The 24185-nt window shown below is 57.0% G+C and overlaps 2 protein-coding genes across 5 annotated transcripts; one reads left to right on the top strand and one right to left on the bottom strand.

The window, feature by feature from the left end:
- Window positions 1–43: 43 nt before the first annotated feature.
- Window positions 44–5778, top strand: NAT9 (N-acetyltransferase 9 (putative)). 4 transcript variants are annotated; one of them, XM_023243948.2, is made up of 7 exons: window positions 44–174; window positions 805–890; window positions 1816–1925; window positions 2450–2593; window positions 3180–3239; window positions 3460–3554; window positions 3660–5778. In XM_023243948.2, the coding sequence occupies exons 2-7, from the start codon at window positions 814–816 to the stop codon at window positions 3792–3794; spliced, it is 621 nt and encodes a 206-aa protein (XP_023099716.1). In that variant the 5' UTR covers window positions 44–174; window positions 805–813; the 3' UTR covers window positions 3795–5778. The 4 variants fall into 4 exon arrangements, with proteins under 4 accessions (XP_023099716.1, XP_044900986.1, XP_019673781.1 ...); XM_045045051.1 differs by having other exon boundaries at window positions 55–203; XM_019818222.2 differs by having other exon boundaries at window positions 77–203; window positions 3463–3554.
- Window positions 5779–6004: 226 nt separating this feature from the next.
- SLC9A3R1 (SLC9A3 regulator 1) lies at window positions 6005–24091 on the bottom strand. Its single transcript, XM_006940564.5, has 6 exons — window positions 23382–24091; window positions 11780–11941; window positions 10751–10904; window positions 8427–8467; window positions 7181–7270; window positions 6005–6934 (listed from the first exon to the last, which is right to left on the bottom strand). The coding sequence occupies exons 1-6, from the start codon at window positions 23841–23843 to the stop codon at window positions 6743–6745; spliced, it is 1101 nt and encodes a 366-aa protein (XP_006940626.2). The 5' UTR covers window positions 23844–24091; the 3' UTR covers window positions 6005–6742.
- Window positions 24092–24185: the final 94 nt, after the last annotated feature.

Raw genomic sequence — 24185 nt, 5'->3', positions numbered from 1 at the left:
GGGGCGCAGCGCGCTGATTGGGCGCCTTGCGGAGGCGGGACCGGGATTGGGCCGGGGCGGCCGCCGTCTGCGTGGCGGAAACCGGGGAGGGGCGCTCCCACGCGCGTGCGGGTTGGGAGGCCGCGGGCCGGTGGGGAAGCTGGGCTTGTCTCAGGAGGCGGATCGCCCCCTCGGGTGGGGACGCTTTCTTCGGCGGGGAGTGGATGTGTGTTGAGCCGTTCTGGGACCCCGGTGTTGGGGGTGGGGGTGGGGAAGGAAGGGATCGAGGAGAGTAGCCCACAGGTCTACACTAAGGGGAGGGGAGTGAGAATTTAAGTCTGCCTCACTCTAAAGGAGCCTAATTAGGCTTGGCTTGGTGGGTAGGGAGGAGAGAGGGCCCGAGTCAGGTGGGGGGGGGGGTGGTCGCTGGGAGAAGGGGTTGGAAATAGGCTTAAAGCAGGGCTGAAAGTTGATCGTGGGACCGAGTGTCAGGACTGGGGCGCATGATGGGAGCTTTGGGGTTAAGTGTCGGTACTTGAGCTCCGGGCTTCCACGTTCGGCGAGGTGGGACACGCAGACAGGGCAGCTCAGGCTTAACCCCCTGAGATGCGATTCAAGAATTGTTTAATTATCTTTAACCAGCCCGCTTCCCCTTCTCTCAAGGGGTCTAGAGTCGTTTTCTCTGAAGTGTTTGGAAGGAAAGAAGGACCAAGGTTCTTCTGACAGCTTAGCCCCCGGGAGACATTCAGTGAACTGAAGGCTCAGGGCTCCCACCCTAAGTGGGAGGAAACAAGGTCCTCAAGTGCTTGCCCTCCCCACCTGCAGGCTGCTACCATGAGATTAAATGAGAACATCTTGCTGCTGGGAGAGAAGGTGGTGCTGGTACCCTACACCTCAGAGCACGTGCCTAGGTAAGGGTCCACCTAACATGGGGTGCAAGCCAGTTCTCCAAGGTGCAGCCAGGAGGGCCTCCCTTCCTTAGCCCCAACCTCAGAGGCTATTTCCTCTAAGAAGGAGAAGCATCATCGCTTGGAGCAGTAATGACAGAAAAAAGTGGATGCTGAAGCAGAGGAGGATGACTTCCCTTCAAGTTACTCATCCCCCGCTTTTCCCTTTCATCCTCCCAGCTTCCTTTTTGGACTTTCAGCAAGGAATTATTTAAAGTGAATGTGTGTAAGAAAAGAAGGAACTGCCCAATTGTAAATTAGTGACGTTCTTCTGGCGTCAGTGAATATGCTCCGTTCTTGAAGACTTAATGTCAGCTTGTCATAAAACTGAGCTGATGGGTTGTTCTGATGTCTACTGTTTTTAAGAGGCCAGAACTGAGTCGCAGGGTCAGACTCTTGTGTGTGTGTGTGGGGGGGGGGGGGTGGTAATTGGCAATGGACAGATGTCTCATAGACTGGGATGGTGCAGATGTGGGGGTGTATTCTCTATTTGCAGTTTTTCTTTTTGGGGGTTCCTGTGCTCGGCCTTTGTGGAGATCTGTCCAGCCTTCCTTACTGAGGTCAGCCTGCTATACACTTCCACTCAGGAATTTGAGGAATGTTTGAGTTCAGACTGCTCCCCCGCACTGACCCCTGAGACCGGATGGGAAGCTGGACAGACAGAACTGATCCCTCCTGCTGCTCTCTTGTAGGACCAGCCTGCTTCTGGGTCTTGTGCTGGTGGCTCTCTGTCTTAGGAACTACTGTGACCCTTTCCTTGGGTCTTTTATGAGCCCTGTGTTACCCTTGTGGGCCTCTCTTTTCTACCAATTTCCTCATCTCATAAAATGTCAGGCCCGTGCTTCTGAATCAGTCCTGCATGCCAAAGGTCATCCCCCTGTCCCTACAGGTACCACGAGTGGATGAAATCAGAGGAGCTGCAGCGTTTGACAGCCTCTGAGCCCCTGACCCTGGAGCAAGAGTATTCCATGCAGCAGAGCTGGCGGGAAGATGCAGACAGTGAGAAGCAGAAGCCCTGTGCTGGCTCCAGAGGCAGTCTCCTGGTTCCCTCTCTCCCTTTCTCATTCCCAGCTGTAGCCCTTCCAGGGCCACAGAAACTTTGTGAAAAGCCCTTCATGAAAAATCCGGAAAGTGCCTGAAACCGTCATACTCTTATGCCCACTGAAGCCAGTCCCCCTGGCTGACGCTTCTGTCTTCTTCCCCACTCACTGCATCAGGCCTGGGAGAGAGAGTAAAGCATTTGGGGCTCCGGCTGTAAATTGAGGCCCTGCCCCTCACATCTCTTGCACAAACCCAGTTGTGGTTACTGCTCCCTGAGAATACATCTGCTGTTCAGGGGAGACTGTCTTTTCCCGCGTGAGGCAAATTTAGGGCTTTGTAATCCGCTAAAGGGAGCTCTGGGCCCCTTTTTCTCCCGGCAGACAGAGGCGATGTTCTGCAGCTCTCTGGTTTGGGTGGGAAGACTGTCGTTACTCCCCTGCTTTGGGGAGTGGAGGCGATAACCCTGTCGCCTCCCTCCTCAGAGTGCACATTCATTGTGCTGGATGCAGAGAAGTGGCAGGCCCAGCCACGCACCACCGAAGAGAGCTGCATGGCGGGAGATGTGAACCTCTTCCTCACAGATCCAGGGGACCCCTCCTTGGGGGAGATTGAGGTCATGATTGCAGGTTTGTTCCACCTGGCCCTGCCTTCCCTCCCTTCTGGCCCTCGATCTGCTGAACCCTAAGCCAGCTGGGGCTGCAGAGGGTCCTCAGCTCAATGGAAGGTTCCACGTTAGTAAGCCCAGCACCTAGTGGCTCACCCGTGGAGGTTTCCTTTATTCCCATGTTATGCTTAGATGCGAATTTAACCTTTGGTTTGGGAGTCTTCCAACTTCATCATGCCCCATCCTTGCTGGGGGTGGGGGGACTGGGGACCCTCCCAAAATAAATGAGCATATCTGGAGCATCTTCCCATGCTGTGGGAGGAGCCCCTCTAGTTTGTGTCCTTCTTGGTCCACAGCCTTTCCCCAAAACTGTCCTCCTGAGGCAGCACACTGAGGTTAAAGGGTCAGCTTTGGGGTCAGGTTGCTGGGGATCTCTAAGCTGTGAGCGCTTGTGCAGGTCATTTTAATTTCTGTGTCTGTTGCCTTATCTGCACAATGGTAATAATAGTACTGTGTAGGGCTGCGAGGGATGAGATGAGGTTTTAGCTGTCCAGGACCTGCGGTGGAGCCTGGCACACAGCATCAGTGACTATCATTGTTTTTCTTAGAGCCCAGCTGCAGGGGCAAAGGCTTTGGCACCGAGGCTGTTCTCATGATGATGTCTTATGGTAAGGAAGTCTGAGCAGACAGTGGGAGAAGTGGCCAGGCCCAGGTGAGGGTGAGGGCACATGAGGGCATGTTGGGAGTGGGCCTTCTCCAGGCCTGAGGGGGGGGGGGGGCAGGTGACAGGTGCCTCCAAGGCAAAATGGGACAGGAAGGACAGGAGGTGTGTGTGGGAGGGGGGCTTCACCCTGTGGCTTGTCCCTCTCTTTTGATCTTCTCTGGGAGGAGTGTCCAAGCTAGGTCTGACCAAGTTTGAGGCTAAAATTGGGCAAGGAAATGAACCAAGTATCCGGATGTTCCGGAAGCTTCACTTTGAGCAGGTAAGGATGTCACTGGTGGGATGGTGAGGCCTGGGCGGTGAGCCCCAGTGGTGCTAGAGCTCATAGCTGTAACTTAGCTGGCCCTGCTCTCTCTGGTTCACATAGGTGGCTGTGAGTAGCATCTTTCAAGAGGTGACGCTCAGACTGACAGTGACCGAACATGAGCGGCAGTGGCTTCTGGAGCAGACCAGCCATGTGCAAGAGAAGTGCTATAGAGATGGGCTGTCAGAGTCCCGTTGACCACTGACCTTGCGGGCAGCCACCCTGTGTGAATGGGGGTGGTGGGACCACGCAGTCCAAAGGAGGTGAACCTTTGAGGCCTTTGGGGCAGAGTGCTTCTACCTCCATCTAGCCTGGGAGCCTCCTTTTGGGGCCCTTCAGACTCTGGGCTGGACTTGCCTTGGCTTCCCTCAGGCTGGCAGTGTGGATGAACTGCTCCAGGTCTGGCCAGGAGAAACCTGGAGTGGACTCTCGGACCTGGAGTGGACAGCACGAATCCACCGGAGGCAGGGTGGAGGTGGGAACAGAGGTGAATGGGGGCCTGGTGCATGGCCAGGATGCCCCCTTTCCCTTGGAAGGGCAGAGGCGGTGCCCTGGAGTGGAGGCCCTGACCTGGAGTAAAGTGTACTGCACAGCACTTTCCCCTGCTTTCTCCTTGGGCCTCAGTGGTGAGCCACCAGAAGGTCCAGCCTGCAGCGTCTAGTCCAGCGTGGTAGGATCAGGGTAGGATCAGGGCAGCAGCTCAGTCTGCTTTTGTCCTGCAGAAGTAGGCTAAGTGTGACCCCAAGAAGTTTGGAAGTGAACGAGCTAGGCCCTGAAAAACAGGAGGCTTGGAAAGTGAGCATGTGTCCTTTGTCCTTGCTGCTTCTCTTTGGACCCAGGAGTGAGTTTTGGATGCAGCTGCTTGTGGCTGAAGCACCGCTCTGTTGAAGCCTGGAGCCTCTGCTCAGTTGCAAGGGCTGCAGGAGGAAGCAGAAGCCACTCAGCGGTACCTTCCTGAAGGTACCTGTGATCTCTTACTCTCCACCCCTCACTTCTCTGCCTCCGGGAGCAGCTGCACCTGACAGAGCCACAAGGAGGCGCCAGAGGCACAGGTTCGGGACCGCCAGGCTGCCTGGTGCTTTAACAGGCAGAGAGCTGGGCCAGGTCTCCCAATTCAGAGCGAGGGGGTGGGGGCTGGGGGAACGCCCCTGGATTCCTAACTGTTCAGTCATGATCTGCGGTGGTTATCAAGGCCAGACACGTTTCAAAACAGTCACGGAAGAGACCCTCAAGGGTACCTAGGGTATTCCCAAGGGGAGGAAACCTGCAGGTGAATTGCAGTGATTTGCTCAAGGTGCCGGAGCATTTGATGGCAGAGCCAGAACTACTGCTGAGGCCCTCAGTTCCCAGTGCCCTTGATCCTGGTGAATCCCACTAGAATCTGACTGCATTTGGAAGCCCCCTTTGTACTGTGTCCGGCCCCTCAGTGGTAGGGAAGGGGTAGGAGTTCTGGCCTTCAGCTTAGTCAGAGGCCCCCAGGGCTTCCCTACTCGACAGGTGAGGTAGGGAGGGGTCCCTCCACTGCCCTGTGGGGCAGTCTTCAGGCCTTGCTTACCTGAAGGGACCTCGACATGGGCCAAAGGATAATGGCAAGGTTAGGAGGGGGCGGGCCAGACCCCAGGCCGTTGGTGCCGTGAAAAGGTTTGGAATGGTTTCTCTTACCACTGGTGGGACTCTAAGCCCTAACTAGAGACCAAGATGTCCAGATAGTGACTCATTCTTAACTCCTTTGATTAGCTGTCTCTTGCAGCATCAACTTCTCTTCCTTCTCTGCAAGCACCAACCCAGGAACCTCTGGGCCTGGCAGTGTCAGCCCTTGCGGGCCACTTTGGCAGGCTTCTGGGATGTGGCCTCAGGTGCCACGGGTGTAAGAGCCCTGGATCTTTTTGAGGAGGAGCAGGGCATTTTGCCCTTGGAAAGTCCCTTCCACCCCACCTGACACAGAGCATGTCCTGGGACTCAGTGGGCTGGGTTTGTTTTCCCCTAGTCCTGGAGAGCTGCCCTCCAATCCTGTCCACGGCCAGATAAGATAGAAAATCTGGTGCCAGCTCAGCCCACTCCAGGGGATCCTGCACCCCACTGGCTGAGTGGAAAGATCAAAGCAAAGTCTTCGTATTCCAAATGCAGCTCCATTTGGGATTCACAGTTTCAGCGCTCTTGAATTAAAACTGCATAAAGCCTTCTGGCTGTGTGGATCTTACCTCCCACTTCCTACAACTGTTTCTCTGGGGCAGGACTTGTGCAAAGCTCAGGCAGCTGCAGGGCCCAAGGCCCTCTGATTTATAGCTGCCCACATTCTGTTCCCTGGCCTGGAGTCAGAGAGCCCTGGACTGTCTTCCCGTCCAGCTGTACCCTACCCCGTCAGCCAGAGGCTACCCAGGGCTCTAAAGGAAGACACAGAGGCCAAGGCGGTTTGGAAGCCAGTTGAATTTCTGATGGGAGTTTCCTTACAGTGGGGTGGCTGGGCAGGTGGTGGCCAGACCCTCCCCATGTTGCCCGGGGCTCCCGGTGGTGAGAGGGGGGGGCATGTAGTAGGAGCAAAAACAAAGTTTAAGGCTAAGGTTGCTGCTATATCCTGGATGCAACAACTTGGAAAATCATGTTAATCAAGGAAACAAAAATCCCTCTAAACTCTGTCTGTGGTACTGCACTCAAAAAAAAAAAAAAAAAAAAAATCAAATGAACAAAAGTAAATGCCCCAGCCGCAGCTCTGAGAACGACGGGCCCCTGTCCATTCCACAGCGTTGCTGTAATCAGCAGTCCTTGATTAACCTTTGACTCATCACTTGGGGTGGTGAAAGAACAGGACCTCTTGCCTGTCCCCAGGTCCTTGCTTGGTATGGGTTTCATTGAGGTCCCAGGGGTGTGGTGAGGGCGCCCCTGGTAGGCTGAAGCACACAGGAGATGCAGGCCAGAGTCTGCTTGCTGACTGGGGCAGGTTGGAAACATTGACCTTCCCCGAGGTAAGGGAAGAGCACGGTTCTCTAGAAAAATCAGATTCACCGATAGAGGAGGGACGCTGGTACTGATTTGTGTGTAGATTAGGGAGGGGAGTGAGTGGGGAGGAGGGAGAGGGAGCTGGCTCGGGTGGGGCAGGGGGGCTGGCCCAGTCGCACCAGCTTTCCCTGGTGCCCGCAGGAGGACACTCAGAAGTTGCTGAAGAGTTCGTTTTTCTTGCTCCAGTCCATCTGCGGAGCCCGCTTGTTGCTGCGTTTCTGGTGAGCCCTCTCTTTGGCCACGGCCAGGGAGATGTTGAAGTCCAGGATGGGGTCGGAGGAGGAAGAGGTAGACGAGGGTGCTGTGGAGTCCTGTTTCCTGGGGCTGTCTTGGGAATTCAGCTGCAAAGAGGAGGAGGCGGCGGCAGAGGGCCGGGAGTCAGTGCCTGGCGAGGCGTCCCGGTCCTCAGCCTCGGCAAGGTGGCCGGCTCCCTTGGGGCAGTGCCCAGGGAAGGCAGGTCACAAGAACAGAACGTGGCATAGCATGTGACCTCCAAGGCAGGCTGGCGTGCCAGGAACGAGCGTGGCCTGGGAATGGGCTTCCCGTAACTCAGTGCCACCCTCTGCCCGCCCGCCCGGCCAGCCTACCTCCTCACTGGTATCACTGGAGGTGGATCTTGCCAGGGCTGATCTGGGGCTCTCAGATGCTACCTCAGCCAGGACTTCACGGCTGTTCTCCTGAAACAGACAGGAGGGGTGTGGGTTGGCAAGGGATGGGGTGGGGGAGTCCTGAATAAGAGAGGAGCCCCCAGGGGAGACCAGTGCCCAGTCAGAGAAGCTCCCCTCAAACCTTTAACACCCACCCCAAAGCCCCACTGCCTGAGCCTGGCGGGGCCCCTCGGGGATTGACAGTTTTACATTCCTCTAAGGATCAGAGGGCAGCCTGGTTCCACCACCCAGGTGGGAGTGACCGTTGTGGGATTAGCGGAACTGCTCACACAGAACCCCCTCCCCAGCCCTCCCGAAGGAGCCTTCAGGGTTGACTAGCCTTTGGGGCCAATGACCATGGAGGGGCTTCGTGGAGGGTGAGGCACAGAGAGCCTCCGCTTGGCACCGGGAACACGTGTGATACTCCCTGAATTCCTTCTGGCCTACCTGTTTACTTGGACTTGACCCTAGGAATCTTGAAACCTTTACCCCAAAGTAACCAAGAAGGGCTTTGAAGGAATAAGGCTGATGAGAGTTCTAGGCCCACCGATGGGGTGACACAAAGTTCAGGTGGGCCCTGGGGGGGGAGCCCTTGGGGAGGGGAGACCTTTCAGTAGACCCCGCAGAGAGCTCCAGCTCTGTGGTCTGACTCTGAGTCAGCCTGTCTCGGAGTGAAGGTCTTGGCCAAGGCTCCGACTTGGTGCTCAGCCTCTGCCTGGGTTCCTCTGCAGCCTCAGCTGGCACCAGGCCCCACCATCTCTTCCCCAGCCTCCACTGCCTTCTCTTCCCTTCCGCCCAGGGAGGAGGGGAGGAGGGGCTTTGTTCTTCCAACCCAGACTGGAAGCAGCAGGGCCCAGGCAGCGTGCGTCCAGACACTGAAGCTCTGTTCTTGGGGGGAAGAAAGGCCTCTTCTGTACGGTGGGGAGTTGGAGGCGGGGTTTGTCACCAGGATGGCGGGCTGCAGAGGGGCCCGGCCAGGCCTCTCTCTCTCTCCTGACTGCCCTGGCGCTAGGCAGGGGTTGAGGGGTGCACCGGCAGTTCTGTAGCTTGGAGCTCAGAAGGGAGCAGCTTGGAAACGGGGGTTTCAACCTGAGCCACACAGCTGTCCCTGTCCCAACCATGCCACCTTCCACCCTTCTGCAGCCCCGCATGAGAGCCAGAGAAGTGTTAGAGGGCCTGCCTTTACCTTCCGGATCTCCCCATTGGTAAAGGGCTCGGGCAGGGGACCTACGGGAAGGAAAAAACAGCAGAGGTGAGTCCAGAAGCTCTGGGGAATGCGGACAGAGTGGTGCCTGGAGAGGAGGGAGAGCTTTGGGGTTTAGGCCATAATTAGACCTTGTTCCCTACGTCAGTGTTTAAGTATCTTGACTGCAACCTTCTAGAAGTCTGTCTGACTTTCTGGTGACCCAGCACACACACAGAGACTCCACACGTGCAACAGAAGTTTCACGAAACAACATCTCCCCTGCTGCTTCATCAATGCTCTCCAATGTTTTCGATTCAGTTTCGTTCAAAGAAGTATGCTGGTCTCTGCTAAGTTGATCTCATGAACCACTGATGGGTAATGAGCTATTTGGAAAACCAATGTTCTAGATGGGGATGAAATTCCAGGCTGGCTGCCTAAGACCTGGGAAGCAGATCCCTGGGCCTTGGCACTAGGGCCTGATTCAGTGGGTCTGGAATGGGCCTAGGAATCGGCATTTTTCAAATGGCTCCTAGGTAGTGATGCTGTCATCAGAATTGGAACTACACCCCAGATTATGGTTAGTACCTGCCTTGGCTGAAAGAGAAACTAATCCCACCTCGTGCTTGCCAATGTGAGGGCAAGGGGATGAGGGGGCTCAGGGCAGTGTCCTGAGTGTGCCCTCCCCCTGCCATGGGAAAACTGGTGGTGGCAGGAGGGGTCAGAAGGAGAGACACCAGCCTGGGGTCCCCGTTCCACCTCTGGGGACTGGTCAGCCTGGGTGGATTTCTTCTGAACTCTTCGTTTAACGTCACCGTGCATCTTTCGTGCCGGCCTGGACGGCAGGCACACCCGATTCTCACCATTTCCTCCTTGTTGCTACCCACGGCCTTCCCGCGATGGCCAAGCAGGGGATTGCTGGGACCCGGAGACACTCACTCTCCCACTCCCCCCATGCTGGCCCCTTCCCCACGAGGGCCAGACTGTCTCATGTGGTCAGGAGGCAGCTGCGGGGAGGGGGGCATTCTTCTTGCGGACAGTTACACCCAGCTGGGAGGAGGAGGGCGGCCTGGAGACCGCAGGAGAGACACCTGGGGAGGAGACCTGCCCCCAGGCCTCTCCCAGTGCAGCTTCTCTGGCTCGAGGCTGCGCTCACAGTAGTTCTCAGGGCCCATCCCACCCAGCCAGAGAGATAAGAAGAAGGAATGTCCGAGGGCTGATTTCTTAGGAGTAGGTGGGGGAAGGATGCCAGAGGCGGCAGGGGAAGGTATTGGAGGAGCCTCGTGGAATCCAGATTCCAGCTGTCTTCCCCAAACCGTGTTGCCCAGAGGAAGGCTGGGGCTTCTTGGGGCCTCAGTTTGCCCTCACCGAAGAAAGGAACTACCTGGGCTATCTGGTTTCTATGAACATGGGAAACAAGGGTGAGGCAGTGCCTGACCGCCCGTGCCTAGAGTCTGCGGGGGACTTCCACCTGACCCATCCCTGCTTCCAGGACCGCCCCCCCACCCCCACCCCAGGACCCACCTGGCCCCTCCACCTAGGGATAATAGGGGTCTGTGGCAGGACTTCTGAGTAGATCACCCTCCTACAAATAAAATCCTGACACCCTGAGGGAGGCCCCACCCGCCGCAAAGTCCAAAGAGTTCCCACCTACCCTACACCCCCTCCCCAACTCCCCCAGGAGCCATTTTCCCAGGGAGAAAGTCCAGACCAGGGAGTGAGGGTTGCTTAACTCCTCACTGCCCTCGGGCGGCAGGGTTGCCCGGTTTGGCTTGGACTTGGGCAGGGGGAGGTGCCAGGCTTGGCAGTGTAATATGGGGGATGGGGAGGGCAGGGGCCCAGGGACCAAGGAGGGACCCACTGCTCTCTGGAGCCAGTGAGCCTGGGTTTCCAAGACAACCTGAGAGAAGGGAGGGGAGGCACTGGGCCCCTGTCACTGGACTCTGATCTGACCAAGCAGAGCTGGAGTTAACCCTTCCCTTGCGGCAGCACCGCCTGGAGAACCTGCGAGGGGTGCGGGGATGGGGGGCTGAGGCTTCCCTCTGGTGCTGCTGCTTTGGCCTGGGAATGAGTGCCTCTGTCCCATCTCGCCGTCCCTCATGCCGGCCTCACCCTGTCATATGCCATCCTCAGAAAGCCACTGCCATCCCCGCTTCCTCTCCTGACACCAGGCTCCTTTCCCAATCTCCACCTTTGGCCCCCCCCCCGAAGGAGAGGGAGGGAGCTGAGGCAGGAAGCTGCCCACCCCTCCCCTGGGACACAGTAAAATCTAGAGCACTGGCCAACATCCTTGATTTGGGGGCCTCCGGCTGCCCCACCCAGCTCACCGTTCAGATGCTCCTGAGACGGGGTCACTTTGCATTTCTTGAAGAACTCATCGGTTTCCTTGTCTACCACCAGCAGCTTGGTCTCGTCCCCACCAGCCTTGATGGCAGATACCACATCTGCGTGCTGCTTGCCCTCCATACAGACTCCGTTCACCTGTGGGTGGGGACAGGGGTTAGCGGCACAGTTTCGGAGGGGTAGGTGGAGGGAGGTACAAATGGTCCTCTTTGTCCTCGGCCAGGTGGCAGTCTGGGGACACTGAGGCTCCCCCCTGCCCAGTTGCCTGTGGAGTCTTAAAGTAAGCCAAGTGGTCCTCCCACCTGACAGTCAAATGAGGAGGCAGGACACATGAGAAAAGCCAAAGAAAATATGGAGAAAAGACTAAACAAACACAGCTGGGACAGGAAAATAGGGGAGGCCTGGGTTGGGCCCTAGCGTTTCTATGTACTTGTGTCCGACTTCCCTCTCTGGGCCGTGGTTTGCTCACGTGTAAAATGAGAAGTCTTGGGAGAGCTGATCTTCCAGCTCTAAGGTTCTAAGACTGAGATTCTGGGGCCTGCCCGAGGCACAAGGTTCACATTTCCTTTCCTCCTGAGCACTGCACAAGAGTGCTTGACTGCACCTGCTGGCACGGAGGCCTCCAGCAGTGGGAAACTCTGCAGGTGGCCACATACATCCACTGGGATGGATGGGTGGGTGAATCTTGAGCCTGTCTCTTGGTAAAGAGCCCAGAGGAGGTGGGGGCAGGAAAGAAGTCCGTCCATCATCCTCCATCACCACCACCCACCCATCCATCCATCCATCCTCCCTCCCTCCCCTCCTGCCTACCCACTTACCACTCTTCTCCTCTCTCTGGCTTCCTGCCTCCCTCCCTCCCTCCCTCCCTCCCTCCCTCCATCTACCTGGCATCTGTGGGCTACCTGGGCCCCATGGACTAACCAAGGAGCAGACAGGGTGATGGCTCCCCCAGGAATTGCTTATCTGTGGGGATGCAGTCAGGAAGGGCCTGGGAAGAGGGTGAGAATCACTACCTCCACGATGCGGTCCTGAGCCCGGAGCCCCGAGGCCTCGGCAGGTGAGTCTGGGTCCACTGCCCGGATGAACTGGCCTGGCTTGGACTTATCGCTGTGCAAGTTGAAGCCGTAGCCATTGGCACCCTTCTTCATGGTGCAGAGCCGAGGCCGAAGCTCACGCTGTGGGGATAAAGGAGGGTCTATGACCATTCTCCATCACTGGAGGTCCCGCTCTCCCTGCCCTGTGCCTGACAGCCCCCCCCCCCCCATCAAAGAAACACTGGGGAATAAGGCAAGTTTGCTGAGCTCCCACAGAACAATTCGACAATTTGAGAATGCTGGGCTGGGCCCCAGAAGACCTGTGCAGAGATTTGGCATTGTAGCAAACGGCTCAGGTGCCTGTCCAAGCCAGCTGCCTTTTCTGTTAAATGGGAGGCAGGACCACATTAGCTCAAGTCCCTCCCCTTGTGACATTCTAAGGTAAATAGTGTTATTCTGATTGCTACTTTCTCCCTCCCCTCTAAAAGTTCAGCCTGGCTAGGTGACTGGGGATCCCTGGCCCTTTTGTACCCAGATCTCTGCAGCGGGGGAGGCAGGGCAGGTGTTTACTGAAAGCTGGTCAGCATGTTTATAGTAAAGCCTTTCCCCATCAAGCCAAATGGCCCAGCCAAAAGGAAGGAAGCAGGCAGCCAGATGACCACAGACTGGGGAGAGGCACAGCCAGAGGTCCTGGACAGGACAGGGACCCCCCATCAGCAGAACCAAGGCTGAGGGCAAAGGCAGCCATAGAACCCCAAAGAACCTGTTGGTCCCCAAGGAGCCTGAACGGGGAAGGGGCCAGGAAATCAGGGCTGGGCTGAAGGGAGCCCTGTGTGGCTGCAGCCCAGAGTGGGGACCTACTGAAAGGGCTCAGGCAGGTTTCTCTCAAGCACTCAGACACTCTGCTGAAAATGTTTTTCACCATCCTTGGTCCAACCTAAGCAGCTTAGCCCAGAAGCTGCAGGCCTAGGGACACATTTACATGATGGAGGGAATCTGGGTGTGCAAGGCCCAAGCAACTGAAACCTTGACCAGAAGCCTGAGCCTGAGGCCTGGCTTGGGGGACCCTCTCCCCCGCCTCCCAGGCCTGGCTGGGCGGGGCTGCAGCAGCCTGTCTACTAGCTCTTGGTGATCCCCCCCCCCCCCCCCACAGGCCACCAGGCAATGAGCAATGGCGGGAGTCAAGACCCTGGCTGGCCCAGGGGCCAACTTCCCCACTTAGTAGTTATGTGACCTGGGGCAAGTTATTTCCTTCTTAGCGCCTTAGGTTCCTCATTTATAGGGCATTCTTCTTGCCACCTGCCTCCCAGGGTCCCAGGGTTGCTCTGAGGCCAAGTGAGATAATTAGCATAGGTAGAAACACTTTACAACTCCCAAATCCCTGTGCACTCGGACTCGTAGACTTTCTCAGCATTGGGGACACTAATGAATAATCCCCTGAAGCAGAGAAGAGAGATTCTGGGGGCGAGGGTGGGGGCCAGTTTGCTCTGAAACGCCAGTCCCAAGCTGGGAGTAGAGCTGGCAAGGGAGGGCAGGGAAGGAGAGGAGGGCTTACAGGCCTCCTGCCCGAACTTGCCAGCCCCAGGAGGCAGCTACCATCTGGGGCTCCCCACCCCTCCACTCTCAGGGGGGTGGCTGAAGGGTGACTTTGCCTTCCTTCAACTGCCCAGGCAGGTCTTTCCCTGTGTTTCAGGATGTTGGTGGGGGCTGTGGAGAGGAAGTTAGGAGGGAGAGGTGATGGTTGGACCCTAATCTGGGCCAGAGGCCCTGGGCCCTTCTCCTCCAGCAGGCTCTGCTCAACCCAGAACAATAGCAAAGACAAAGATGTGAGCGTAAAAAGTGTGTGTGTGGCCGGGGGCACGGAGGCACCCTCTCCCCAGGGGCCGTGAAGCATCCCCTTCTCCCAAGCTCTCCAGGTCCCCTGGGCTCCTCACTGCAGGGCACAGTCCCAGGAGGCCCCCTGCCACCACCTGCCTCATTCATCTCTCCCCTCCGCCCAACCCCCACAGCCCTCCCAGTCCCCAGGGGATCTTGTTCCGGAGTTAGTGAGGCTCTTCTCCCCTCCAGCTAATCCCTCCACAAAGCTGACAGCCCAGCCCAGCCCTCCCCCAGGCCGAGGTGAGCAGGAACAGGTCTGACCAGTGCCACCAGGCAGGCTCGGCTCGGCTTTCCACAGCCAGGCTGAGCTCACGATCACCCTGAGAAAGTGGGGAGGAGAATCAAGACGGGGGGCGGGGGGGATGGGACGGGGCAGCTCTGACATCCTTGCTCCTCCCCACCTCACTCCAAAGAGCCTTCCCTAGCAACCTGGCTGGGGCTGGTCACCCCATTTTTAAGACGGAGAAACCGAGACTCCACATGTTAAGCCCACTGCCTGATGTCATAGGGCTTTACAGTGCAAGAGCCGAGCTCCAATCAGGTCTCTGACTTGGACCCCGAGTTCCTTACACCATTTGTGGGCTGGTCCTGAAGGACCCAAGTCCAGACTGGGAGGAGGCCCAGTTGGAGCCCGGGCCTCTGCAGGAGTCAGTCGTAAACACGGGTTGCCCTCCCGTGGTGCGCCCTCCCACCGTGGCTGCAGTCTCTGCAGGGAGGCAGCTGGTCGCTGATGAAACCACAGCCTTCCTTCCGGGTGCTCAAGGTCTTAAGGCTTCTAGCGGCCAGAGCTCCAGCCTGAGCTGGGGGAGCCTGGTGGCTCCGGGAGTGCTCCTGGCCAGCAGGGCGATTAATCGGCCTGGGTCTCTGTGCTAGAGGCTTCCCTTCCTGATCCCTCTGCGTATCTCCCTGGACGCCCGTGTCTGGTGATCTGTCATTAAAGCCGGAGGGCCTGCTTTGAACCTCACTCCCCTCTGTCAAGTACCAAGCTATTAGGATTAGAGGAAATGGGGCTCAGTTACCCCATTGCTCCCTTTCCCCTGCACTGGGACCTGCTCCACTGCCCTCTGGGGGTAGCTGAGCAGGGAGAAGCGCCAGGTGGTTTTCTGAAGCGCTCAGACACCTTTAAGGGCCCCAACTAGCTCCCTCCTTCCCAAGTCCCCTTCCCACAGGAGGGGTGGAGGCTTCCAATTCCTCCAGAGAGACCAGCCTGATTCTGTCCACCCCTCCCCCAGCTGTCTCCAGGAGGTGTCACTGCCAGCTGCTGAGTCAGCCCATCAAAGGAGCCCATCCCAGCCAGGGTGGAGGCTGGTGCTGGTATGAGGAGTCCCCGGGGGCAGCCTCCCTGGGAATCTGGCGGGGAGGGCTGGCCCAGCACCCCCAGACCTGAAGTAGGACCTGGGTTCTGCTTCTGGGGAAAAGGGTAGATGGAAAGTCCAGGCCATCCTGGTCCTGGTGCGTGGCGGGCAACTTCCCGTGGGGAACATGGCCTCAAGAGGGTTCAGAGTACCAGGTGGGGCTCCCAGTAACGATGACAGCTCAGAAGCAGAAATCAGAATCTGCTCAGCGAGGAGCCTGGCAGAGACCAGGAAGCAAGAGGAAGGAACAACAAGAGGCAACGGTGGCCAAAGAGCAGTGCAAATGGGCTGGGGCGGGGCGGGGCGGGGGGGGGGGGCTGGGGGGCTGGATGGGTCTGAATCTCACTTCCAAGCAACACCAGACAAGCTTGCCAGAAAAGACCCCGTCAGGAGAAGTGCCTCCAGACTCTTCTCCTGGAGTCTTCTCCCACCCTCAGGTTGTGAGGCTGTCCCAAATCCCGTCACAGGCCCCTGTGGCCATCCTCTCCATTCTCTCTTCTCTCCCAGGGAGCCCAGCCCAGCCCCGAGTGGCCGCCCAGTCACCTCCACCCACGCAGCCCAGGGAGCGGACTGCGGGCACGTTATTCAATAGGTGCCACCAGCAGCCACCTGGAAAGCTGAGGAAAGTCGATACCCTAATCCCAGTGCCCGTCTCTGGGGAGCAGGCCCAGGGCCGCTCCCTGTTGCTCCTAAGGGGAGGGCTGCTGGGGGCCGACGCCCCAATGAGCCCAGCCCCTCCCTGATCGGTGTCATGGTGATGGCCCTATAGAAAACAGCCAGGTTGCTTCCAGAAGGGAGCCAGCTGTGGGTCCCAGAAGGAATGGGTTGAAAGAGCAGGAAGACCACCGGGGTGGCTAAGGGAACAACAGAGGTGACCCTCACCTCCCAAGCCTGCCCTTCCCCCAACCCAACCCAGCCAAGGGCTCTTGTTTTTGCAGATAAGATTGATGCTTGCTGCCCCACACAGGGAGATCAGCCCCAACAATGGGGTGGGTGAGGGGAGGGGGGAAGGTGGGGAAGGAGTCCTCCTGGCTGTTCTGGTGGGGGTGGGATACAGGGTATGCTGGGCATTAAGGCACCGTGACTGCTCTGGGAGGCAGCTCAGTTGTTCCACGGGACTCTGGACACACAAGCTTGGGCCTGCTACCAGCTCTTCAAGGAAGCCATGATGGATGGCGAGAGCTGGCCTGGCCTGAGGGTGACATATGACTGGGCAGCAAGGGGGCACTGGCCTTAGGGCAGGTTGGGAAGTGACCAGGAGCTCAGACCAGAGCCCTAGGCTTAAAGGTATCCTCTCCTCACCCAGGGTACAGAGGGCTTGGCTGCCATTGCCTGCTGCCCCACGGTCCTGATATGGCTTCAGTTCACCCTAGAGGACCTTTCCCACCCGGGTCTGTACGGACTGAGGGATGTCGGACATCTCCATTGGTAAAAAAGGAGCTACTCTAGCCCCTGGTCCTGTCCTTCCTGTTTCCCAGTGGGAAGGCCCCTCTTGGGAGCCCAACTGGGGTGGGATCCTGGAGAGAAACATATGCTCAAGCGGGGGCTGCTTCGCCAACGCAACACGCAGGGGCCCTGAGCCAGCTTCTCCCTCTGGTTCTTTTCTCCTGGTGCCGGCCAGAGACCCACCCAAAGGAGTTTGGCTCAGGTCTCCCCAGGGCTGGGCAAGCCTGGGACGGAGCAGGCTGGTACGTGGGCTGCTTGCTGCCTGGCTGGACACCATCCAGGCTGGCCGCCCCATGCCTGCCTGCCCCGCGGGCACTGCATTCTCGTCCCTTCTCATCCCTCACCCTCCTCCCAGAAGCCACTGGATTTAACTCCTGCAGGCTGTCCCAAGACCGACGAAGACCCTCAGGGAGCCTGTATACTTGGGGCCCTATTGAAATAAATAGCAGCTACCGTTTCATGAGCACTTACTATGTGCTAAGGACTGCACTAGGATTTTACGCGCACTTTCTCATTCAAAGCCAATTATAGTCCTGCGAGGAAGGTATCATTGCCCTCGTTTCCCAGAGAAGGAAACTCAGGTCCAAAGAAATCACGTAAATGGCTCGAGTACCCGGCTGAGGGGAGAAGGCAGGCTCGGAACTCAGATGTGGGGCAGCACTGCCCGACAGAAACAGGATGTCAGGCTGGCAGGTAATTTAAAATTACACTAAAGTAAAAACAAACAAGAAATTAACTTTAAGTATCTTATTTAACACGATATACCCCAAACTGTTATCATTTCAACATGTAATCCACTTAAAAATATTTAACAGCATTACTGTTACTTCCTTTCGTTTGTACTACGTCTTCCAAATCTGGTGTGCATTTCACACTTCTACATCTCAAGTGCTAAGAGCCACATGCGGCAGGTGGCGGCCACAATGGCCCGCTGAAATTTCTAAAGGCCTCACTCTCAACCATTACGCTGTCAGCCCCAAACGCTTTTCTAAATCAGCCCCCATGTTTGAATCGGGCACCATGACCTTATAAAGCACCCTTATACCGGACGAAACAATGAGCCAGTGGCACTCGAATTCCATTTTTAGGAAACCCGTGCCACCTGCCCTTTCCTAGGGCACAGGAAACTAAACATTGCCCAGAGGGCTGTGTGGTGAGTTGTTCTGTTCCAGGGGAGAAGGAAGGCCAAGGCCAACAGTCAAGGATGGCCTTCAGAAGGGACCCTTTGTGCTACAGGGAAGCCCCAAAGCCAGCAAAGGTGGATTCTTAGGACCCAGGGGGTTGGGAGTGGGGTAGAGACTTGGTGGCCAGACTCCTAGCCCCAGCCCATTGCAGAAGAAGGGTGAGGCCACTTCTGGGCGGAGGCCTTCCATCAGGGCTGACACATTTTCCTAATGGTGCTGAAGGCCATCCCTTAGGGACAGAAGCTACCTGGACCCTTCCTTGCAAGGAGCTGATGCAAGCAAGCCTGAATTTATGCCATGGTGACGGCTCTTATGTGGCCCAGAATGTGACGGGCAGAGACACCCAGCAGGACACTCAGGCCCTCAAGGTCAACCCAACTGTATGGCCAAATGGATGTATGTGTAGGCAATGGAGCCAGAGAGAGGTGGGTTCCAAGATACACCCCAGCTATGTGGTAAAGGCTCATTAGCTGAGAGCCCTGGGGCCAGCCAGCTGAACTGGCCAAGCTTCAGCTTCCACATGTAGACCGTTGGGGGCTAATACCGGCCTCGCGGGGCGGTCGTGTAGATTAAAGGACGTGAGGCATGTTTAATGCACAGCACGTTGCTAGACACAATACCTACCGCTTATTGAACACTTACTATCAACTCACAAAATGCAGAAAATAATACCCAATTTGCAGGGTTGTCAGGGGAATCCATGAAATTAGCATCGATATCTTTATGGCACGAGGCTGGACACTAGAAATTTTGAGTCTCCTTCCCCGGCAGGGCTACTCAGAGCAGCAAGATGAACACCTAATATCTAATATTGGGATGGAGAACCCTGGCTTCTCTCTGTAAAAGGCTTGCAGCACCAATGAAACCCTGGCTACGCCCCTTCCTCCCCTAACTCCTAAGTGCTCCCCCACTTCCCCAGGGCCCCATGGGGTGGGAAGTGTGGAGAGGAAGAGAAGGGCCCCTATCTAGACATACAGAGAAGAGCGCCCCATTCTCTCTCTCCAGAATTTAACTTTACAGGAACCTGGTAAGAACCAGGAGAGAAAGAGACCCCAGATATGTGGCTTAAGAGCAGGAACCAACACACAAACTATCACACATACCCATCTATTTAAAATCCAGACACCCTGCAGTTCAAACCCTGTTCTGCCCTCCCAAACTCTAACTCGGTCGGTGTGAAATGGCCTGCCTGTCCTGGGAAAGAAGTTGGTAGGCTTCCAGGTAATTGTGCCCAGACACCCACCTTGCTGCCTGGGGGGTGCCTGCACTCTTTTCTTTTCTGTTTTCTTTTCCTTTCCTTTCTTTTCTTTTTTTCATTTTCTTTTCTTTTCTTTCTTTCCCTCTCTCTTTCTCTTTCTTTTTTTAATTTAAGTTTTATTTATTTTTTAAGTAGGCTCCATGCCCAACATGGGGATCAAACTCACGATCCCGGGACCAAGAGTCGCATGCTCCAACTGCCCTGGCCGGCACCGTTTCTGCCTCTGGGATCAGGGTCAGGTCTGGCAGGAAACCACCCCAAGCTGGGCACTGACACACTGAGACACACACATACATCCCTCTTTTTTTTTTTTTTTTAGAACATTTTCTTTTTTATTTTTTTTTCAACGTTTTTATTTATTTTTGGGACAGAGAGAGACAGAGCATGAATGGGGGAGGGGCAGAGAGAGAGGGAGGCACAGAATCGGAAACAGGCTCCAGGCTCTGAGCCATCAGCCCAGAGCCTGACGCGGGGCTCGAACTCACGGACCGCGAGATCGTGACCTGGCTGAAGTTGGACGCCCAACCGACTGCGCCACCCAGGCGCCCCAAATCCCTCTTATGTCATCAAGTCTCCCCCAAACCCTGCAAGGTGGGGTATTGGTGTTCCCATTTCACAGAAGTAGAAGCTGAAGGTTGCAGGCCACAGTGGAAAATTAGGGTACCAGAGCCAGCTAACACAGAAGCCCAGGATTTTAGCCTTCTAGTCTTAAAATGGAAGCTTCCAGCAGGCAAGAGAAAAGAGTGGGTAGGTACTGCCTGGAATTCTGATCTCTGGGTGTGCCCGAGGCGCAAATGGGCCCAGGTATGCTGGACTGACATGAATTAGGAATAAAGGTCCCTGGTGGTTATCGTGCATTCATTCGTTCAAAAATTATTTGAGCCCCTCCCTCCTCTGTGCCAGGTACAGCGCTGGGGATATAAACACAAAGAAGACACAGTTGTTGCCCTCTTCACCACTGCAGCAGAGGTCAAGATCACGAACAGATGATTCAAATATTGCGTGTTCAGAGCAATAAAAGATGCGGGACAGGGAGGAGGAGGTGAGCCAAGAAAAGGCTCATTCTAGGGGTGCCCCGGGGGCTCAGTCGGTTAAGCCTCCCACTCTGGATTTCGGCTCAGATCATGATCTCACGGTTCATGGGTTCGAGTCCCACATCAGGCTCTGCAATGCGGAACCTGCTTGGGATTCTTTCTCTTCCCCTCTCTCTACCCTTCCTGGGTTCAATCTCATGCTCTTAAAATAAATAAACTTTGGGGGGGGGCGGGGAAAGCTCATTCTGTCTCCAGGGTCAAGGAAAGGCTCCACAAGGCTGTGAGTGGTTTTCGGAGAGTGTGCCTTGTGGAGAAGGGGACTGACAAGTCCCCAGGCTGAAGGGTAGCATCGGGATGTACTGGGTTGCTGTACTGGGATGGGCTGTGGAACCCCCTTTGATTATTCGAGAACAGTGGCCTCTCACTGAGCACTCACTGAGCATCAGGCTGGGACACAGATGCACTTGCCCAGGCAGAGGCCGATCCAGGGCTGGCTGCCCCATGGGTGGGCATGCAACAATCACTGTGAAATACTTCTCAACTCAAATACCAACAGCGACGTTCGGTGAGCACTTACTTAGTGCCAGGCACAGTACTTCTCAACTCAAATACCAACAGCGACGTTCGCTGAGCACTTACTTAGTGCCAGGCACAGAACAACTGCTTTTCAGACCGCCCCATGTGATCCCAACCCCAGGTGCAAGCTGTTAGGCTCCCACCTTACACAAGAGGAAACAGAGGCCTAGAAAGGTTAAGATACGTGGCTCGGGGAGGCCCAGCTAGTACAGCTGAGCTGGCTCAGGCCGGGCCAGGCACCACTGTGACTGTGGGAGCTGTGGGCAGGGGCGTTGCTGCGCCTCTCTCAGAGGGGGTGGGGAGAGTCACCGACAAAGCAGGTGGGCAGAGCTCCAAGTCCCCTCCACCTGCTCCTCCAACAGCACTACAGGCACCCCCACGCCCTCTGCCCTGTATGATTCTTGACCCAGTCTGGTCTTTCCAGTGAGATGTCACCTGCCACCCACTCTTCGTGCAGCACTGTCCCACATAACACCTTTTTCACTTGTGAGAGCCAGTGAAGATACCCTAATAGCCCCCACTTTGCAAACATATTCAGGCTAAAACTAACTTAGTAAAACTCAAATTCTTTATAGGAGATGCCTTTTAGGGAAAAAAATAACTCTTATTATGTTTATTAACTTTTTTTTTTTTCTTTTTTGCAATGACAAGGGTGGGTCACCTGCATGGCCACCATACCAGAGTTCGTGGGAATTTCCTACCAGAGGCACTGGCTATGCAGGAAGATGAAAGGGTCCTCGCACAAATGCCTGGGCAGAAAGAAAGGTGCTCAATTCAGCATCCACTTGGGGCTTGAGTGCTTCCCATTATTTGTAAAATTCTAGAGAAGGCGGGTGTCACTGTGTTACAACGCACCCCACTTTACAGATAGGAGAACCAAGGCTCAGATAAAGTTATGTGACTTGACTGTTGACCTGAAACCCCAAGAGGCCTGGTGATGGTGTCCCCAGGACTGGCTGGAGGGGATTCTACTCCCTTCTGGCCTAACAAAGCAGGAACAAACGCAGTTGTCACATGACCATCGGGGGGATCGGATTCTGTGGTCACCTAGAAAGCAGGAAGTGAAGCTCCCCTGCTTTTTCAGCAGGCATGGTGGGAGCGAATGTGCTAGGTCAAGCCTCCATGTTCCTGGCATCATCCATCCACCTCCCCACCCAGGCCCTCCTGCACCCAGCAGCAAAAAAAAAAAAAAAAAAAAAAAAAAAAAAGAAAGAAAAACTGAAAGGGCAATGGGAGGAGCTGAACATAACAGTATCTTGGTGGGGGATGGGGGCGGGGAGGTGGTTACTTGTGCCAGTGCCAAAGTCCAGAAAAAAAGGGGGGGGGGGTGGGAGAACGGCAAATCGATGCACTCAGCACAAAGTTCAAACTGGATTTCTGCCTGGGACCAGAGGTCAGGGGTTCCAACTCCGCGGTGTCAAGCCCCTGCCAGGGATGCTCCCACCCCTCCCCCACCCTTGCCAACGCCAGCTTGGCAGTGGCAGGAAGTGGGAGCCTGGCGGCCTTGGTATTCCCAGCACCCAGCTCTGGCTGGACGGGGCTCCTGGTGACCTCACTTCCACGAAACCAGCTGGTCCTCTCCGGCTCCACCTTCTACCTTAAGGCTGAACAGTGCCCTTTCTCTGTCCAGGGAAGCTTCTGCTGGCACCATGGATACTCCTGCCACAGGCTGCCACCAGGTGGAGAGCTGGTGCAAGCCAAATGGGCCCCGAGAGGCCTAGCTCCCCACAATCTGCACCCCAAGGCGTCCCCCTTCACTCCCTGGGGACAGGAGGCTCTCATCACCACTCCTGTTTTGCTACTGACCCTCCTGCAGCTGGTCCACACTGGGATCGTTTGGGGAAACACCAAACTTGGGCAAAAAGTAACCAGCCTGCTTCGTGTCCCAGGACTGGAGTGAGACAAGATGATGACAGGGCAAGACCACCTGCCCCTGGTGAGTGCTGCTGGCCTCGGGACACCGGACCACTCTCCCCGCCCTCCCCCCAGCCCGTTCCCTTCTTCCAAAGTCCTCCCCTCCCATTCCCAGATACAAGCTGGCGCTTACTCCTCACATTCCTGAGACTCATAAATCCTCCTGGGTGGCAGAGCCACCACCACCTCCGAGACGCCTCTGCACCTCCTCCCCGCACCCCACCCCCACACTTCGCCCTGAGATGGCGGGGCTTCGTCTCCTCTTAAAAGTCACACTGTACTTCAGGAGGATGAAGTCCAGCCAGGCTGAGGTTAATGATACACACACCAGCCGGCGGGGCGGAGGGGGGGGGGGTGGTCAGTGGGGGGGAGGTGCGGGGAGAAGCCTGTGGGCGACCCCTCCCCTCCTTGTGCTGGGGCTCGGCACAGTAAAGGGGCGGTTATTCCTCTTTTTGAAATCGGGGAGGCGGTCGCTTCACCCCAGCTTCAGCTACCACCCACAGGGGCCGTGGAGGAAGCTGGCACCTCTGGTGCGGCTGGGAGTCGGGTGGCCGACGTGGGGCGGGATTGGGGGGTTCCGAAGAACGGGAACAGATACCGCCAACAGAACCGAGGAAGGGGGACTGGGCTCCCCTGAGCCACCCTCCTTCACCCCCACTCCCAAAGGCCAAGGGACAAGAAGTGCAGGTGGCAAGGCGCTCAGGGTCCCAGCCCAGTCTGGGGAGGGAGGGGCGTGGGGGTGGCGGGACGCAGCCCCAATTCAGCAACTGCCAGTTTGACCTGTCGGCGGGAGGGCGGAAGCAGCCTCCCGTTCGAGGATCTAGTTTCAGAAAGACAAGGCAGGCGCGGGGATGGGCGTCCGAGGGGCGCCTGGGTCTCTCCCGATCCCCACTCCCACCCCTTTCCAGTCGCGGCTGGGTCCCGGCCCACACTTACCCGCTCCGGACAGCTCTTCTCCACCTCGCGCGGTTCTGGCGCGGCGGCCTGCGGCTCATTTTCGCTACCAGCCCCCTGCGCCTCGGTGGCGGCCGGCGGCTCGGCCTGTCCGGGCCCGTCTTGGGCTCGCAGCAGCTCCTCCCGGACCTGGACACCCAGCTTCTGCAGTCGCTCGTCCGTCTCGGGGTCGACCACCAGCAGGCGCACTGCGTTGAGCGCGGCGCGGATGCGGCTCACCACCTGCTGGTGGGTCTCTTTCTCTACGTTCTCGCCGTTCACTTCCACCAGCCGGTCTCCGGCCAGCAGCCCCGACTTCTCGGCTGGCGAACCGGGCTCCACCAGCCGGATGAACTGGCCCACCTTGCCCTTCTCCCCGTGCAGGTGGAAGCCGTAGCCGTTCGGACCTTTCTCCAGGCAGCAGAGCCGGGGTAGGGGCGCCCCGGCCGCCGCGTCCGCGCTCATCTCGCCCGGCTCAGTGGTGCGACTTGGGGTCCTGTTGGGGGCTGGGGGCGGGACGGTCCAGCCCTTCTCTCCTCCCTGTGGACCGGCAGGCAGGAGGGAGCGCAGGAGGGAATCCCCGCGCCTTCAGACTGGCTGAACAAGCAGGTGTGCGGCGAGCTGTGGCCCCGAACTGCTAGAAGTTGGAGCAGGAGCGCGTGGACCAATCCCCACCCCGCGCGGCGTCTGAGCGATGCCGAATCTGCTCCAGCCCCTTATTCCGGGGGCGGGGTCGCGCCGAGGGTGTGGACACCAAGGCCCAATCAGAAGCCACGAACAGGGGCGCTCGGGCCGGGTGAACAACTC

The sequence above is a fragment of the Felis catus genome, chromosome E1, assembly GCF_018350175.1.
Source record: "Felis catus isolate Fca126 chromosome E1, F.catus_Fca126_mat1.0, whole genome shotgun sequence".
In the NCBI taxonomy this organism is placed as follows: Eukaryota; Metazoa; Chordata; class Mammalia; order Carnivora; family Felidae; genus Felis; species Felis catus.
Note: the sequence above shows the minus strand (reverse complement) of the source record. Positions and strands in the feature narration are given on the sequence as shown.